Below are 17,812 nucleotides of genomic sequence, written 5' to 3'. Positions count from 1 at the left end.
ATTTATAGCAGATGGATAATGAGATCGCTGACAACTGCAGCATTCAGAATATGTTTGTAGAAGAAGACAGGACTTTAAAGAAGAGGAAAGGTTATTTGGGCTTCATTGCAACAAAGACAGGTGATAGAGCTATGTTTTCAGTCAGGAATCTTAAATGTAAATATGTTCCAAATTAAAAAAATTTCCACTCTTCATGCTATCTAGTAGTCAAATAAAATCTTTCAGAAAATAATTCTGGAGATGTCCAGTTGCAGTCAAGTGATCACAATGAGTCACAAGAAAGGCAAGGTCATTATACAATTTTTCAGTAAGTATACTCAGGCTGTATTGCATATGCTTAATTCAACACAAATAGCAGCCTTTAAAAATCCTGAAACAAATTATAATCTAATATCTGCAATAGCTATCATTCTTATACCTCTGTAATTGTATAAAAGGGAAAATAGGTTGGCAATGCCCTTAACTGGGTTAACTGTTGAAGACTGAAATTTAGAGGAGAGAAAACTCCCAAATATCTCCCATTGACTCCATTTGGAATCTGTCTCCTTACTTGTCAGTGTCAGTCCATGCGCCTGATTTCTAACGCTGCATTTCTCTGTTCAATTAGTTTAATAGATTCTGTGTTCAGAAGCATGATTTTCCATTTACACATTTAAACATTAATTCTCATCACAAAGGCCAAATTCTATAAATGTCTATATTTGTATGTATGAGCTGTTAGAAGTTTTAGATGTGTCAGAATGGAGTGTTTTTTCCACATGTTGGTCTTTGATGAAGCCTGAGAATAAGCTACCTTTAAGTACCAAGTAGGCTATCGAGTTCAGAAGTACACGAAGTACTGAGTGAGAAGAAGGAATGAAACCAAAGAAAGTTGAAGAATCTGCAAGAAAAAAGGTCCTTCTTTTTGTTTCTTGATGCTGGTATTTCCCTGCTGCTGTCATCCTCACTTTGATTTCTAGGGACCCTACTAATCAACACATTGTTGAAGCTACTGGAATCTGAAAATATCCTAACAGCTCTGAAAATTTATCACATGGGTCTGGAGTAACATTATAAAGGCTGAACATTTGGAGCCACAGTAAATTAACTAGCATTCATGTCTCCTAGGTAATATGTGTAGCAGGAAATAGGTAAAGGATGGGGGAAAAGATGTATCGTCCTTTATCATCTCTTTTCTAAAAAGCATGGCAGCTTTTCCCAGGCAGTGCACATGCAGCAGGAGCTTAGAAGCTCCCCGAGAGTCTTGTCTAGAACAATTGCCTAGGCCATGATTTTTTAAAGCAGTTTTTCCTTCAAAATGTGACAGAAGCTGTTACTGAAACAAAGAGGTAGGGCAGCAGCATCCTCAAACAAAGTGTATTATTATTCTTCACGAGGAAGGTTGTCTTTGACCTCCTGTTTTTTTTTTCTCACCCCATTTCAGCAGGTGGTGCTGGCTTGCTCAGGGACCATTTTAGTGGATTATATACATTAGCCAAGTTCTAAAATACACCCCTGCACCGTAGACTACCTAAAGTATAATAATCCTTTAATCTGTCCACTGCATGACATCTGGGCAGTGATTTGACATAATAATACATGTTAATTGTCCATATCAGTATGTATCAGAGGAGAGGATCACCAAAGTGGAGAGATGAGTATTTAGGAAAATGCCTGTAGGGCAGGGCCTTGGATCAGGGCAAAACTACCTGCATGTAGCAGGTGACCAACCTGCCACTGATGTTTCTGTGTAAAATATTTATATGGGAATAATATTATCCTGAGATAAGCACAAAACAGAATAGGAGGGGGAAGATAAACTACCAGGACCCAAGTTCCAGAAGCACATTAATATTTACTTGATATCTCTTTATACCCTCCAGTCAGCACAACAGATGTAGCAGTGTTTTAAGACATTATCATTCATTGAAAAAGGCAAAAAAGATAGTCTTCCTCCCAGCCCTGGTAATCTCAGATGTTAGCTGTGTGTGCCGAGGGGGAGGAGGTGGAGAGCCAAGCACCAGTAGGAGAAGAATGCAATTATCCCAAAGCCTCCTAACGGGCATCCACTTCTTCCTTCCAGCTTAGCTGCTCTGACCACAGTCTGGGGGCTCGTGGGACATGGACCAGATTGAAAAAGTGGAAGCAGACAGATGGTTATTTGTAATCATAATGTAAATGTAAATCCTATAAAAATGTTTTCCTTCTAAGGACCTGAAAGCTGTTGTATTGGAAAGCAGGATTAAGACATGGATATCTAGCCCAGAATAATTTTGACCCTGCTGCCTTCCCTCCTACCCCATAAATGTCGAGGCTTTATCTCTGCTTCCTTAAAACAAATTGCTGGACCCTTGGTCAAGGAAATTAATTCAGTTTCCATGTAATTTGCTGAGTTTATGAGCATTAGTTTGACCGAGGTCTGGATTTCAGTCTAAGCTGGCAGGTGCTGGTAAGCAGTTGCCTTGGTAGCGGGGACTTCTTTTTTCTTGTTTCTCCCTTGCTCTGGCAGGTGCATGGCCTGTGAGTGTTTATCTCAGCATTGCCATTACTAGATGAGCTTGCTTTCTGTTATTATGCTCATGGGTACCTGTGAATGGCCATACAGGACTTTGCATGCCTTAAAGACCAATGTGACAGCTCACAGACATCTATCTTGTTTGAGCAGCATCAGCTTGTTCAAGCAACAGAGAGACCAATCAAACTTTAATTAACTTTTGTCTGCAACATCATTGTAGGCTGTGTGTACAATTCAGCTGTCCTTTCCAGCTCTCTGCTCCCTTGGTGCCTTTTCAGACAGTGCAGTGCAGCCATCATGAAACCTTTGCCCTTCCAAGGCTTTACTTATCAAAATGTGAGGGTATGTGAGCTGCCGTCAGGCTGGCAAAAGGGAGCAGCTCCCCTCTGCATCATTGCTGCCATTGGTACTGCACAGCACACTCCAGGGTCCTGCTGTCGGAGGAGACCAGATGCAGTGCAGTCCCAGGCATGGGCAGGCAGGACAGGTCAGGACACAGGGTGATCTTGCTCTTTGGTGTCCCTTGTTAAATGTAGGGTAACAACCTTGCAAGAACAAAAGCAGTTGCGCAACTTGTGTTAAGACTGGAATAAAGGAAAATAAGAACACAAGGTGAGGAAGAGGAGCCTGATAACAATGGTTTTCCACTTTTAAAAATGCTAGTATTTGTTTCCTGCCAAGAGGGCCCTTAGGAGGGCTGGCTTCTCAAGTAAAAAAAAAAAAAAAGCCTCTTGCTAGTGTGTGGAGAGAGCGATCTGCTCAGGCACACTAATAGTTATTTGGAAGTACTCGGCAATTGCGGATAATTGGATGAGGAATATTCTGCAGCTCTCAACCATTTTTCTGTTTTCACAGCCGATTGTGCCATTAGATATGGTGAATGCACTAAGCTGTGCTGTAAGTTTTCCATTTGCTGTGGTAATAAGTGTGAACTGAACTTCCAATTGAAGCTGCTTTCCTCTATAGCTTTCTGTGGCACTGGAGTGGGACAGCTGAGCTCACTAGCTCAGGCTTTGGTGTCTTCTGCACCCACCCTTCCCCTTCCCTGCTCCTTCTATCTTAGGATGTTTGGATGTGCTAGGATAGCTGTGCAGATCAGATTAATGTCTGTACTTTGTATTGCTGTTACATTGCATTTCCCCTCTGCTATGCTGTCGTGAGACCCCATCTGGAGTACTGTGTCCATCTCTGGAGCCTCCCAACACAAAAAGGATATGGATCTGTCGGAGAGGGTCCAGAGGAGGGCCACAAAGGGGGGTTGGAGCTCCTCTCCTATGAAGACAGGCTGAGAGAGCTGGGGTTGTTCAGCCTTCAGAAGAAGAAGTTAAATTTAAATTAGTCATTAGGAGGAAATTCTTCACCATCAAGGTGGTGAGGCACTGGAACAGGTTGCCTAGATAAGTTGTGGAAATGCCAACCCTGGAAGTATTCAAAGCCAGCCTAGATAGGGCCTTGAGCAACCTGGTCTTGGAGAAGATAACCCTGCCGTGGGCAGGGGTGTTGGAACTACATGATCTTTAAGGTCCTTTCCAACCCAAACCATACAGTTCTATGACTGAATTAAAAGCACTGAATCACATGAATCATCGTCTCATAGAATCACAGATTGGTTTGGGTTGGAAGGGAACTGTGAAGGTCATCTAGTCCAACCCCCTCTGCAGTAAGCAGGGGCATCCTCAACTAGATCAGGTTGCCCAGAGCCCTGTTAAGCCTCACCTTGAACCTCTCCAGGGACGGGTCCTCAACCACCACCCTGGGCAACCTGTTCCAGTGTTCCACCACCCTCATGGTAAAGAACTTGTTCCTAACATCCAATGTAAATCTGCTCTTCTCTAGTTTGAAACCATTGTCCCTCATCCTGTCGCTTCAGACCTTTGTAAACAATCTCCATCCTTCTTGTAGGCTCCCTTCAGGTACTGGAAGGTAGCTATCAAGTCTTCCCAGAGCCTTCTCTTCACCAGGCTGAATAGTAGCCTGTATTCTCTGCTCTTTACTTTGTTTTTGTCTTTGCTTTCATTCTCTTTGTCAGGCTTTACCTGGCTTTTTGGTTTTGCTCTCTCTAAATTTACAGTAGTCCCTGTCTTCCTTTCTGAGTTGTTTTCTCTCTTTATGTTCCACGCATTTTTCTCTTACTTTTGTCTTTCTGTCCCTGTTTTACTTTTTTCCCATTTCATTTTTCTCCAACCGTTTTTTGTTTTTCTCCAAAACACAGAATTCTTTAGATGGAAATGGTGAGATATATCTATTCAAGATTCACATATGTGCCAAGGTACAGAGACAGATTAAGTAAACCCCTTAGCATCAATTTTGTCTTCCATTCAAGCTAGATTTGCAGCAGGACTTGGGTAGAGGATTGTGATAAAATCACATCACCTCTTAGCCTCATATACTGAGGCTGATTGGAACCTTACACAGTTGTGAGAATGATTCACAGAAAGTTAATGTAATTTGCTGTGTATCACCCCAAGAAACTCTGTCTGACAGCTTCATATAGCAGTGTAAAGTGTTAAAGGAAAATGCTTTCCTTAATATTGCTGCCAGGAATGAGGAGTCAGGAGTATAAAGTCATTATATTGTGGGATCTGCTGATTTGCATAGAAGTTCTGTAATTGTAGAAAGAATTAAGACAATAAAAATTAATATTTGTCTTGTGTGTAATAATAATGAAATAAGTTGATGTTTATTCCTTTGCCAGTTACATGAAAGAGGTCATAACATTGCCTAGAAGTACTTTTTGTTCCTGTGTATAATGATCACAGAGTCATGTGAAGATGCTTGCTAAAATATATGATTTTGTATGATTTTTCCCCCCTGTTCTTTCTCTGAAATTGCTGTGGCATTAGCTTTGCAAAATGTTATAATGCCGAATGCCAGTACTGTTTCTGTGTGTTGCACAAGTCCTTTTTTCCATCTGATCCTGAAGCTCTATAAATTTAATTTCTGTTAATTGGATTATTGTGTATGAGTGATTTGTATTGAGCAGAAATATTTTGTGGATGAGTATTTTATTTGCTGGAAAAAATGTGCCAATTAGCTGTGTTACCTAAGAAGTCTATGGGTTCTTCCCAGAGCTGCATTCATTGCCAACTGCATCCTGTTACTTTCATTTCATATTTCAAAAGCAAGACCTAAGTAATCACTCCTTTTTGAGTTAGAGAAGGAATTAACTTCCAATTAATTCCCTCCTTCCTCTGGGATCTACCTATGTATCCCAAATCGGGTAGCAATGAAAGTTAACTCGTGTCATTTTGAGTGCTGCATTTATACAGTCCACTGACCTCAGCCCATTCAAAGACCAATTCTTGTTTGTATTAATCATATTTTCTTCTGGCTTATTACAGAACAGAAAAATACTCAGTTCCAAATGTTAGACTGGAGCACATTTTATTAACAATGAAAGCAGTAAATTATCTCAGCTTATGAAATGAGACTGAGCAATTTCTGCTGAACTCTTCCTGACTTGCCCCTTCACTAGAATACAGTGTTTTCTAATTTCTCAGAGGGCCCTGGTTCCATTAAGGGTGAGAACTGTTTTAAAGCTGTAATGAAAGCCATACGTAGCTGAAATTCAAGGAGGGGAAATGCCCTAAATTCTATTTCAGTAGCTCGTCTAGAGCTATTTTCAGTTTTATGTTTATAAGAATGTCAATTAACCTAGAGACTAGGACACACATGGAAGAATAATAATGAAGTGGGTATCATTTTAACACACTGAAACCAGCTAGTTGGACCTAATCCTTCTTTATAGAAGCTTGATTTGCATAAGAAGCTGGCCTGTGTTGCCTAATGTAGTTCTCCAACAGCTCAGTGATTTAAATGCTCTTTTCTTCCAATGTAATGGGAGAGTACTGGTCAAAGTTGCAGAAATATTAGAACAAAAAATATACATATAAATATGAAAAATATACAAGGAAAACATCAGCTTGTTTTCTGACACCTTTCAGAGCTGGTGATCACTTCAGCAGGTATTTGGTCATAACAATAACAGTAATAACAACAATATCCTTAATCAAGGTGTAACTTTGCCATTCAGTATCAGTTGTGTCACTCCTTTACCAAGTTTATGCTGAAACTGGAGATCCAGGCAAGCCAGATGTTCCAGCATGTTGTTCTCTGTTATGAAAAGACCTCAGCATCAGACCTGCAGTGCTACTTCTGCAAGCCTGGGAAGTGACCCTGTAAAAATTAGAAAGACTAATGGGTGCTACAGAGCTTTCTAATTTAAATGCAAAGCAATGTTTTTATCTGGAGAAAAAAAACATGAAAAAAGAAAAATGATCCATGTGTGTGAAGTCTGTCTCTACTAGACAAAAGGCCATACCTCACCAGCTTCCCATATGAGATCTTTTATAGTAAATATAAGATGCAAAGTCATCACCTAATAATGGTGAGAATTTTGTGTTTGTTTAATGTTGTATGTATCTGCATGTCTTTATTCTCCCCACCTCAATGCCATCACTTCTACTAATTTTCCCCTCCTTTCTCTCATTTATTGCATTAGTGCTACGGGATGACTTCCGCCAAAACCCTACAGACGTTGTGGTGGCAGCTGGAGAGCCTGCCATACTGGAGTGCCAGCCACCTCGCGGACATCCAGAGCCTACCATCTACTGGAAGAAGGATAAAGTCCGTATTGATGACAGGGAAGAGCGCATCAGTGTAAGTACAACTCAGCTGGTTGCCTATAGACACCAGGCCTACACTGAAGCCCTGCAGCTGAGTGCAGCAGAACTTTCCAGCTTTATAGACTTTCCCGTAGGGACTTGACATTACTTGTAGCAGCCTGCCTCTCCGGGCTTTCCCAAATGAGGGAGGGAAAAGTTGTTTATTCCTTCTGGCTTTTGTCTCCATCTTGGACTTCCTGAGGCTCGACTTATATAATCAGTGTAAAGAAGGTCCGTTAGAGCTGTAGATCTGGTCATGTAAGGTGCTCTGTTAGATGAGGGACTCAGTGGATGTCTTTGACCAATTTGGCTTTACCTTTTTTAGATCTCATTTCACTGAAATGAGGTCTTAGTTCAGCGAAGCAAGAATATCAGACCTTATATCAGATGGACATTTTAAAGATGTAATCAGTCAAACCTATGAGGTACACAAATACTCTGGGGAAAAAACAATAGCTTAGGATGATATTGGTAATGTTGTATTTAGTGTAGTGATTGGAATGTGTATTCTGAATCAAGGGTGAGGTTACACTCTGAAGAATTTTCTGAAGAGGAATACATATTGAATAAATAAGTAACACTGGCTGGATTTTTTGACAGTTCATTCCGTGTGTGGGATGAAAAGGGGTCCAGCAGAAATACCTAACTTACCAAGTGATTAGAAATTATATCATGGTATGTTTGCAGACATATTTAATGTAGTAGCTTTTCAATACCATTTTATGTCATATGTGATGATATATAAGTCATTCAATGCTGACCTTATTCAGTATGGAAGTACTATCAGGAAGCTTATTTATTGTTTTGGATGCCTAAGGACTGTTCAAGCTGAACAATCTTAAGCAGTTGCTATTTATGGGTCAGACTGTCTCTGCCAGGTCTACTCAAGAGGAAGGATAACTGGCAGGGAACTGGTTATCATTCCCTGACTCTCAAGATTCTTTGACTATATTCCTACCCTATTCTGAAGCACCCCATTGTCGAACTTTTAACAGTCTAGGACTTCACAAGCTTCAAATTTGTAATTTTATTTCTTAAGTCTTACGGGAGTCAGGTGAATTCTCCATTTGGGGTAGGTTGTCTGTTTGCATCAAGAAAAAGACAAAATCTGTCCTAATCAATGAACAAGGAAACTTCAGACACCACTAAGTAAAATGGCCTTTTTCTTAGGAAAAATGTCAATCGTCATGCAAGAAATTACAAGCACTCTGCATTGCCAAAGAGGCAACAAGAAATGTAATCTTTGAAATGTAAAGCATCTAATGAAGAACGAACAGAAAAGAACCCCACAACACTGAAATGCAGTTAAAATTAGTCAGTAAAAGAAAACATGTTCTAGAATTTCTTAAAGATATTTAAGTATAGAGGATTGTAGTTTTAAAGCTATACATATATTTACAGATAAAACTTAAAAATCCCTTTGTTGTGGAACTTGCTGCTAAAGAGGGCATCTTTTTTTAATATCTTTTGTTTATCTGAAGTTAAAAATATATTCCTTGTTTCGAAACAGATACGTGGTGGGAAGCTGATGATCTCCAATACAAGAAAAAGTGATGCTGGCATGTACACTTGTGTTGGAACAAACATGGTGGGAGAGCGAGACAGTGATCCAGCAGAGCTGACTGTCTTTGGTAAAGTGACTCCAGCTTTTGTTTCATTTTCACTGCTAATGTCATAGACTGAGTTGACCTGTGTGACTCATCAAAATATGAGAATAAACAAGGTTAGCAAAACACAATTATACTGATTAAGCTGCATTTCACAGTTTCTGAAGAAGACCAGGTTTCAAAGACTACAATTTATAATCGCAGAGCTGTGATGGCTAAACATTATCCTTCTAAGCACATAGTTTCAATCTGAGTGGAGGGCTGTAGTGATATGCATATGCTCAGAGATGGTAATGCAGGACATAATGCTGTCCTTCACAAAATTACCAAGTGTAATTAAGCTACTTTTAATACAGTTGACAATGCCTGCTTAACAGAGATTTGGACCAGTATTGCCTATTTAAATAGTTCCTTATTCCTGTGGGGTTGTGAAATCAAACTTTTATAGGACAGCACAAAAGAGCTCAGTTGATCAGTAAAAAGTCATTGGAGAAAATCCCAAGATTAGCTTTTTGAATATATAGAGATGCTTTTGTAATTTTTTTTTTTAAGGGCATGAAACAGTTTTCCATCCTGTTAGACAGGGCATAATTTATTTTTTTCATGCTGCTGAATGAACCTGAAATGAATTGATTTACTGTGTGAAAGAGCTTTCCAACCTGATGAGCAAGGCAAGATATTGTTAGGAACATTTCCTCTGTGGTTAAGGTCTAGAGCAAGAATGGAGTAATACCGAACCTGGAGCTGGATCTATCCTGCCAAAAACTGGGTAAGAAGCAAAGCTGCAAAATTCTGCTATGATACATTCTGCAGTCACAACATTTGTATTTCCAGTCAGCTGTGGTTTTCTAGGAATTAGTCAAGGGGTATTGAGCAAGCAAAACAAAATCAATAAGGAAAATACCCTCACTGCTAAACAAAACACATATGTGCATACAAAAGAGAAAGTGTTACTGTTCCTTCCTGCTACACCTCTTTGATATCCTTGATACTGAAATTCCAAACAGGACAGCTTGTCATTCCAGTAAGACTTACCCTACCTGAAGCAGGTGCTCTTAATTTTTTGACCTTCTGCTAAACTCGGTGCCATGGAAAGCTCACTCACACGTTTCGGCATCTGTGTTTGCACATATGTGCAAATCTGTTTTTGTTTGTCCAATTAAAAAGAAAAACAACAAACTATTATGGGATTTACAGTAGGCCTAGAAAAGTTTCTGATCACAGAATTGTCAGAGTTGGAAGGGACCTCAAAGATTATCTAGTTCCAACCCCGCTACCATGGGCAGGGACACTTTCCTCTAGACCAGACTGCCCAGAGCCACATCCAGCCTGGACTTAAAAACCTCCAGGGATGGGGCTTCCACCACCTCCCTGTAAAACCAGTTCCAGTGTCTCACCACCCTTATGGTGAAGAACTTCTTCCTAATGTGATAAACAAGAGCTATGAGTGATTAGGATTTGCTGATCTCCAGCATTACAGTATTTGTAAAAGCTTCCACTCTGCTTAGTTTGTTGTGGGTTCATGGAAGCATATGTCCTTTAAATCATGGACCTAGTATACCTTGCAGAAAAACGCAGAAAACATCTCTATCGTATTATGATGTCCTCTGCAGCTGATCCATTGAAGTTGTGCCTTTATACAGATGTAAAAGAGACATGAAATATCTTCTTCATCAGTTTAAGTACTGATAATCTCTGGTAATACTCCCTGTGGATAGCAAGCAGATTGCAGTCCTAAACTACAAAGCCTTAAGAAATCCTTAAGAAAAGAATTTGTTAAAAAGCATTTAACCGTAGGAATAAAAACTGAAATATGCATGTAATTTCAGATCCTGCAGAGATATGAAAAGTATTAGGTTTTGCTTGGCCTGTAAAATAATAAATAGCCAATTACAATATTCAGATTTTTTTTTTGTACAGGATTTAATCATAGCAATCAACTTGTAAAATACAATCTAAGCCTATTTTATGAATTCTGAACAAAATCAGCAACAAATGAAATTAAATATTTTAATTCTTCATAATTGTGTTAGACTGCCTAAACAAAATGGTGTTTAAAATTCCTTTCCTGTTTGGATATCTTCTATCTAAATTTCCCCTTCTGTCTAAGTATTCCCTTCCTATCTTCCTTTTTGCTGTATGAGAATAGCATTCAGTAAACAAGCACTCAGGTTCTGTGGAGAGCATTATCCATGATGTTTCCAGGAAGCAATGCACCTACTGGACAGTCCAACAAGTCTAAGCACATACTATAAACCAAGTAAATCCAGCAATTCTGGGAAATGTCAGATTGGCTGTTCATGTTCAGATTGACTTTACTGAGTACAGGAAAAACCACAAATCATCTGTCACAAGTTTGAGGAACACAGGAGTAGTGAAAATGTTGAGAAAAATATGCTAAAAATACCATAATACTTATATGTTATTCATGTGCCCAACTTTAACTGTCTTGAACATATTTGAAAATGTACTATATAACTAAAGAGACTCATATAATTTAATAAAGTGGCTGGCAAGTCTACAGCTGCTGCTAATTCTGGAGAGGAATATGTATTAATTAGCTGTTTATTAATGTCTGTATTCCTTTTCCAAATAACAAGCCCCTGAAGCCTTTCCATAGTGTGAAGGAGGCCTTAGTAAATATGCTAATCTGTAAGAAAAGAAAATATTTAGTATTAGTTCACAAACCTTTTCAGGAATCAGCCACATGTTAGTTTTGCCTTTGCAAGTTTTTCTGTAGTACCTGAAGTTAGTTTCTGTATGTGACTTGTGATAGATCTCTGGCTCCCTGTACAATAAATTTAGCTTGAGGCATTGCCTCTGGAAAAACTGAATCAGTGTGGTGAAAGTGGCGTCCCAAGGGGAACAGCATGGAAGCCTAGCCTGAAAGATGACGCCTTTCCTGAGTTTTATAAAAAACAAGGACAAGCCACTCAGAAAACAAACAAACAAACAATAACATAGGCAATGAGAACCTTGGAAAGAAGTTAAAGGAGAAAACAAAAGTTCCCCTGTGAAGAATGTATTCACTTAGCTTGATATGCTGAGAGACACTTATGGATATTTCATGGAGAACTTGCACAAACCAAGTAATGTGTTTTTTCAACCTGATCAGCATAGGAAGCCTAGTTTAGGTACTGCTCACAGCATACTGTTAGTGTCAGTATAGACTTAATTTCCCAGGTCATAATTCTTCTACTAGCAGAAAATTGCCAAATTTTCACAGTAGAATATCATAAACCAAACTGATTATATAAGCCACGCTTCCCAAAATTATTTCTATGTTTTGAATACTGACAATGAATGGTGCATTACAACTTTTTGAGTTTTTGCCTTTCAAGTACTATTGCTAGTTTTTGCCTTTATGAGGCTCCAAGGTGTAATCTTGGAATTAAGGAAGAAGATAGGATCTGTCACAGAGTCATTTGGCCTTTAAAGGAATTTAGCAACAAATCCATGAGTCTTAATGTTCGTGAAAAGAAACAGCATGGTACTTCATTATTATGGATGCACTATTCTAAAGGCCACATTCAGAACTGTAAGTGATACAAATTAAGCTACTCTGTTTGTGTTTGGGCTCATAGCCTTTGGCTGAAGAGAATTAAAGCAAGATGCAAAACAGAAACAGTTTTGTTCCAATTTGCAAGAAAGCTTCGTTGGTAAATGCTTAATACGGAGCCAGAAATTAAATAAAGTAAGAATTACTGTTTAGGTTAACCTTCCATCATACTACTGCACAATTCTCATATAATTTTTCAAATTGTTTTAACTATTTCAAACTCCTTTTTTTTCCCTTTGGACTTAAAATGATATGTTTGAAAAGAATGTACAAAGGTATATCTTGTATATTGAGTCTGAAGCTCAGTGAAATCAATGAAAGCCTTAATATATCAACTTCAAGGGACTGGCATCAAGCAGTGGGAAAAGATATATTTAGAAGAGCCTCAAAAGAGTGTAAAGTGTAGCTAAGAAGAGTACAAAAATGTCTTAAAAGATATGTCAATTCAGACATACTAAAGATTGTTTTGGATTGATCTTTGATTTGAGCTTTGGTACCCAAACCTTTTTTCAGCTAATAAGGTCCTGTGGGATGAAGAGATATTTTTGTCTAATACTTGAAGAAGTATTTGTGTTTGATGTTCTCTAGACATTGTCAGGCTGAAAGAGATACCATACTCCCAGAAAAGATGTACTATGATGACATGATGTTAGAGAAAAAAAATCCAGAAGTCCTTAAATAAAGATGACGTTCCCCATTTTACTTCCTTGAGCTCTGACTGTGTGGAAGGCCTCAGCAGAGTGTCATGTCCCAGTGTATCCTGGAAATTAGTCCCGGAAGCTTTCCCAGTCACATGGAAAATCTACCAAACCCAAGTATGTAGACAGAGAAACTGACAGTGCATATTTTGTCCTTCAAAACAAAGCTCCTCAAGATTTTCTTCAAATCCTTGTATTTTCCACTTGCAGTGTATTTGTGGCCATTAAAAAACAAACAAACAACAAAAAAACCCCAACCCAACCCAAAAAAACCCAGTTTGGCTTTGCAATATTTGTTATCCACAGATACTGCCAAGCTGGGATAGGACAATTATACTGCTGTGAAAAACAGTCTGATTTGGTCTCCATAAGTAATGCTCAGTAAAAACTGAAAATACAGTTGTAGGTGTGTATAAAGGAGAAAACCACCAACAACTGATAAAAAATAATTCTAGTTTATTTGCATATTCATCTTAACAGTGTTCCATGCCTTTACTGTGAAAGTTCATCCCATCTTGAATCCTGGCTTCCACATACTCGTTTTCAGCAGAGCTTTACTTCATCCAGATCATGCTGCAGTTAGTGAAATACCTATGCTATTAACAGCATTCTGAAATGAAACTTCTAATGGTTCTTCTTTTTTTTCTTCTTTTTCATACTGAAGTGAAAAATGCTTTGATTTTTAAACTATTTGCTATTAAATCCCCCCCCCCCAACTTTTAAACTTGTGTTTTAATGCCTCTTTCTAGAATATGAAAACATTTAAAGGAGTTACACCTTTTCTTCAGCAAAGCAGAGAAAACTATTCTAAATCAGATTGAGCCTCTGTATTATGGAGACCATCAAATTGTTCACTTTAGCAGTTGCCTCAGCAAAGAAAATGTATTAAGGTAGTTAGGATCATTTTAATTAGATTGAGGTCTCATATATGGCTGCTTAACTTCTTCAGGAACAGAGAAAGGGCAATAATACATCTGAAGGTCATCTGAGTCTCTCTAATAGACTGTGATACTCAGACCAATTGTTAAACAAAGAAAAAATTGAGTTCTGAGGTTAACTTGTGTCAGCACCCAAAGCAATGAAAAGATTTTCCTGTGTTTCTGGTTAGGATCAGTTCTGTATGTTTTCTTGCAGCAAAACTCTTAAGCACTGCAGCAGATTGTAGGTGTATGTGTCCAGATTGCATTAACAATCTCCTTTTATAACTGCAAGCAAACTTTATTCCGAAGTTATAAAGGTCACTCTAGTAATAGCACGGCTGGTAGACATGACATATAACCGTGACCTATTTTATAGTTCTCTTCAAAGATTTTTAATATTCATCAGAGAAAGTCTGGAAAGTGGGCACTTTATTTACTCAGTGAAAGCTTATAAAATAGCTATATTAATTTTTGTATATATGTCTGTGATTTTCATTTATTACCCTTTCTTGTTTTTCAAATATATTGTGTTCTGAATACTGTTGAAGAAGTAACTATGTTTAATTATACCACAAGGCTTTATTTACTAGCAAACCATTTGAAAAGAAAAAAAATTCATACTTTACTCTCAAATTTAGCTCTGAAATTAAATTTGGCCTCCAGTATGAAGAAAGCTTCTTTATTTAGCATGCTTGGGCAAGCAGCACTCTGTCTCCTGAGAGATTAACATTGTAAGCAAGTTATGCAGGTGACTCAAATCCAGTTAATCTCACATAAAGAATGTTAATTGCATTGGCAATGGCATTCACTCTGATCACTTTATAGCTGTATAATTAGCTGTTGGACATATTCAAGGGGTTGTCTGAGTGATACAAATACAGGAAACAGCATGAGAGATAACTTGTTCTTTCCTGATTCACACTGTGCAAAATGTGCAGATGATGGAAAAAAGGAATAGCAGTTACTGGAATTTGCATGTCTAACTGGGATCTGTACTTACATAGCTATTTATTTTCTAGCAAAGTCTTAACTGTTTTTGAAAACACAGTTTGAGAAGTTGATCTGAAAAAAACAACATGTATATATACTACTAAATTGTTTTGATGCAGAATCAAGTGATTTACCTAATGACATTTGGACCATTTACTCTCTCATCAGCAGGGTTCTCCTCAAAATGTGATAGGAATTGAATTCATTTCCTCATCCCCTGTATAGAAGTATTTACAGCCACAAGTAGCAATTTCATAAATATGCATATGTTCAATTTCTTAGTTGTTTACAGGCAGCTTTTATTAACATGGTCTTTTACAAGCATGGTTGGGGAGCCTCTTTCTCTGGAGACATTCAAAACCTGCTTGAATGTGTTCCTGTGTGACCTACTCTAGGTGATCCTGCTCTGGCATGGGGGTTGGACTAGATGATCCTTCAGGGACCCTTCCAACCCTTTATGTTCTATGATTCTGTGATTCTGTGAAAGTGATTTTTTTTATGCAGACCAAGCCAATATAATAGAGAGTTACTCAAATTCAATGTGGATGAACCAGGGTGTTGAAACCACCTGTTAGGATGCAACTCCAGCTCTGAATTTCTTCATTTAGCATCAACACTTGAAAAACAAATGCCATAATATAAAGTATATTCTGTATGAACTTGGTGAAGGGATTGGTCTGAGCTCTTCTTAAGAGAGAAGTTGTGAATAAGATACTGTTGCAGACTTACAGTAACTTTCATTAAGATACTCCCTTCTAGATCCACATAATTACAGACAGGCAGAGTGCTTTGCTTAGCATTAACAGCTAATGTTAATGTTAACAGTTAAGTTTGTCAGATTAAAAGGCTTTATTGGAAAACTTTTTTGTTTGTTTGTTTGTTTGTTGTTTTGTTGCTTTTTTTTTTTCCTGTTTTAAACTACCAAAATAATTAATTCTTCTCTAAGAATATTGAAGTTCCTGCGTTTTGGAGGTGAAAGGGGTAATTGGGTAGAAACCAGGAAAGATGTGAAGGAGAGAAATGGAGGAAGTTTTTTGTCCTGAGAAATGCAGGTCCTACTTATCGAATAGCAGGGACTTAAAATTTGATGGACAACAGATATGCTATTCCAGAGATACGGTTTTTTTACTTGTCCACAGAATTTTCACTAAATTTAGCCATTTATGGATCTCTCTCAAAAAAATAAATCATCAATTCATATGTTAGAGGCACCAGGTATAAGGCAAGCCTGGAGAGCATTTTCCTGAAACTGCACTGCACTCTTGCTGCTGTCACTCTCCTGGCATGATGCTTAGCTACTTCAACTGATTTTTCTTGTGTTAATTTTGTGGATTGGCTATATCTGAGTGGCACAGAAACTCCAGTTCTGTGTAGTTCAAATACACAGTGAGTAAGAGTCAGTATGCTGTGAGATACAAAGAAGTGTGATGCATGGAAGGGAAACTGGACTTGTGAACTTGTTGGATTCCAGCTTTGAAAAGCAATATTCTGGGCTAGGAGGAGACAAATCAGCTAAGGAAGCAGCTGGCAGCTGGAAAAAGCTGGCACAGCCAGTGCCTGGAATGGAAGCACTTCAGGCACCGTCACAAGCTGGTAAAGATGCATAGGTGAGAATAATAGCAAAATTATCTGGAGACTGGGAAGGGTTGGAAAACTACATGCACAGAGAAGGAAAAATCTGGTGAAGCACACTCAGGACAAGAAGTTGTAGTGAGAGTTATACATGGCTTTGTGCTGAGACTTGAACAGGGAATAAAGAGAGATTTCAAGGTCAGAGAAAGACTAGAACTGAATTTACTTGCCCAGACGCTGCTAGAACCTGCACATCCGGGGCAGGACAAGAAATGGGACAAAAGCAATGGCTTGAGAGAAATGGGGAAAATTTCTTGCCCCTTAAGACATTTTTATCGCTAGCATCTGGAAAAGAACTTAGATTCTTAGGCATATCTCTTCTGCTGCTAACAAAAATATGTATTTCCCTGCCAATAGATCCCTCTGTTAGTATCATGGAATACCTGTGTGGTGCTGTCACTCATTTACATAATTATTAACAGGTGGTTTTGTTCCTTATTTTCTGACATAATACTCTGATTTGTAAAATTGGTGAACATTCTATGAGCTACAGTTGAATTCAGTGGAAGGTGAGCTATATTCTCGCACAAAAAGTAATTGGCATTTTCATGTCAGATTGAGCATCAAAATTCAGCAGGTATTTTTTACCTCCCTTTCTTAGATATCCATCTCACCTCAGAGAGGAGCTATGAAGGTAAGGGAATTGTTTAGGAAACATTAAGATAGGTGTAATGGAGGTCATGAGGAAATTAATAATTCCACCTTTGAAGTTCAGGAGGCCACCCACTAAACAGCACAACTAAAGCCAAATATTAAACACCTGCTCATTAAATGGATACCAAAAACCTGTAAATATTTGGGGAAAAAAATAGTATGTGTTCATATAACTGTGACCAGTCCTGTAAAGCATAAACAGAAAGGGAACGATTAAAGGGCGCACAAACAGTTCTGGCACTGAGATGTTGCGTGCTGGATTTCGTAACCTTATTAATGTTCTTTTTAATGTTTTTATTATTTGGATTTAGTAAACATGGATAACCAACCCGTAAACTCAGCTCTGTAATTTTCAAGACAAACTGCCTGAGTCAGACTCTGGTTCTGCTTACATCTGTGTGAATTTTGAATAATTTTTTAAGTGACATCATACCTTTCAACTTGCTGAGAGTGAAATGTGAAATGTAGTGTTAACCAGTTTTAAATGTCTTTATAATAAATCCCTGTCTGTAAGTGGAAATAGTGCTTCATAAAAACCTAGTCTTATAATGGCTTGGGTCTAGGAAATAAAAAAATTATGACAACAAAAGTGTG

General features: G+C 38.3%; 1 protein-coding gene across 1 annotated transcript in view; it reads left to right on the top strand.

The window, feature by feature from the left end:
• The window catches only part of ROBO2 (roundabout guidance receptor 2), a 409,048-nt gene that overhangs the window by 256,182 nt on the left and 135,054 nt on the right, over positions 1-17,812 (top strand). Inside the window, exons 3-4 of the mRNA XM_054392730.1 lie at positions 6,996-7,153; positions 8,669-8,789. Of these exons, the coding sequence (XP_054248705.1) occupies positions 6,996-7,153; positions 8,669-8,789 (279 nt within the window). The remainder of the gene's footprint in view (positions 1-6,995; positions 7,154-8,668; positions 8,790-17,812) is intronic.

This window comes from Indicator indicator, chromosome 1, assembly GCF_027791375.1.
Source record: "Indicator indicator isolate 239-I01 chromosome 1, UM_Iind_1.1, whole genome shotgun sequence".
NCBI classification, from domain to species: domain Eukaryota; kingdom Metazoa; phylum Chordata; class Aves; order Piciformes; family Indicatoridae; genus Indicator; species Indicator indicator.
This window is presented reverse-complemented; position numbering and strand designations above follow the sequence as displayed.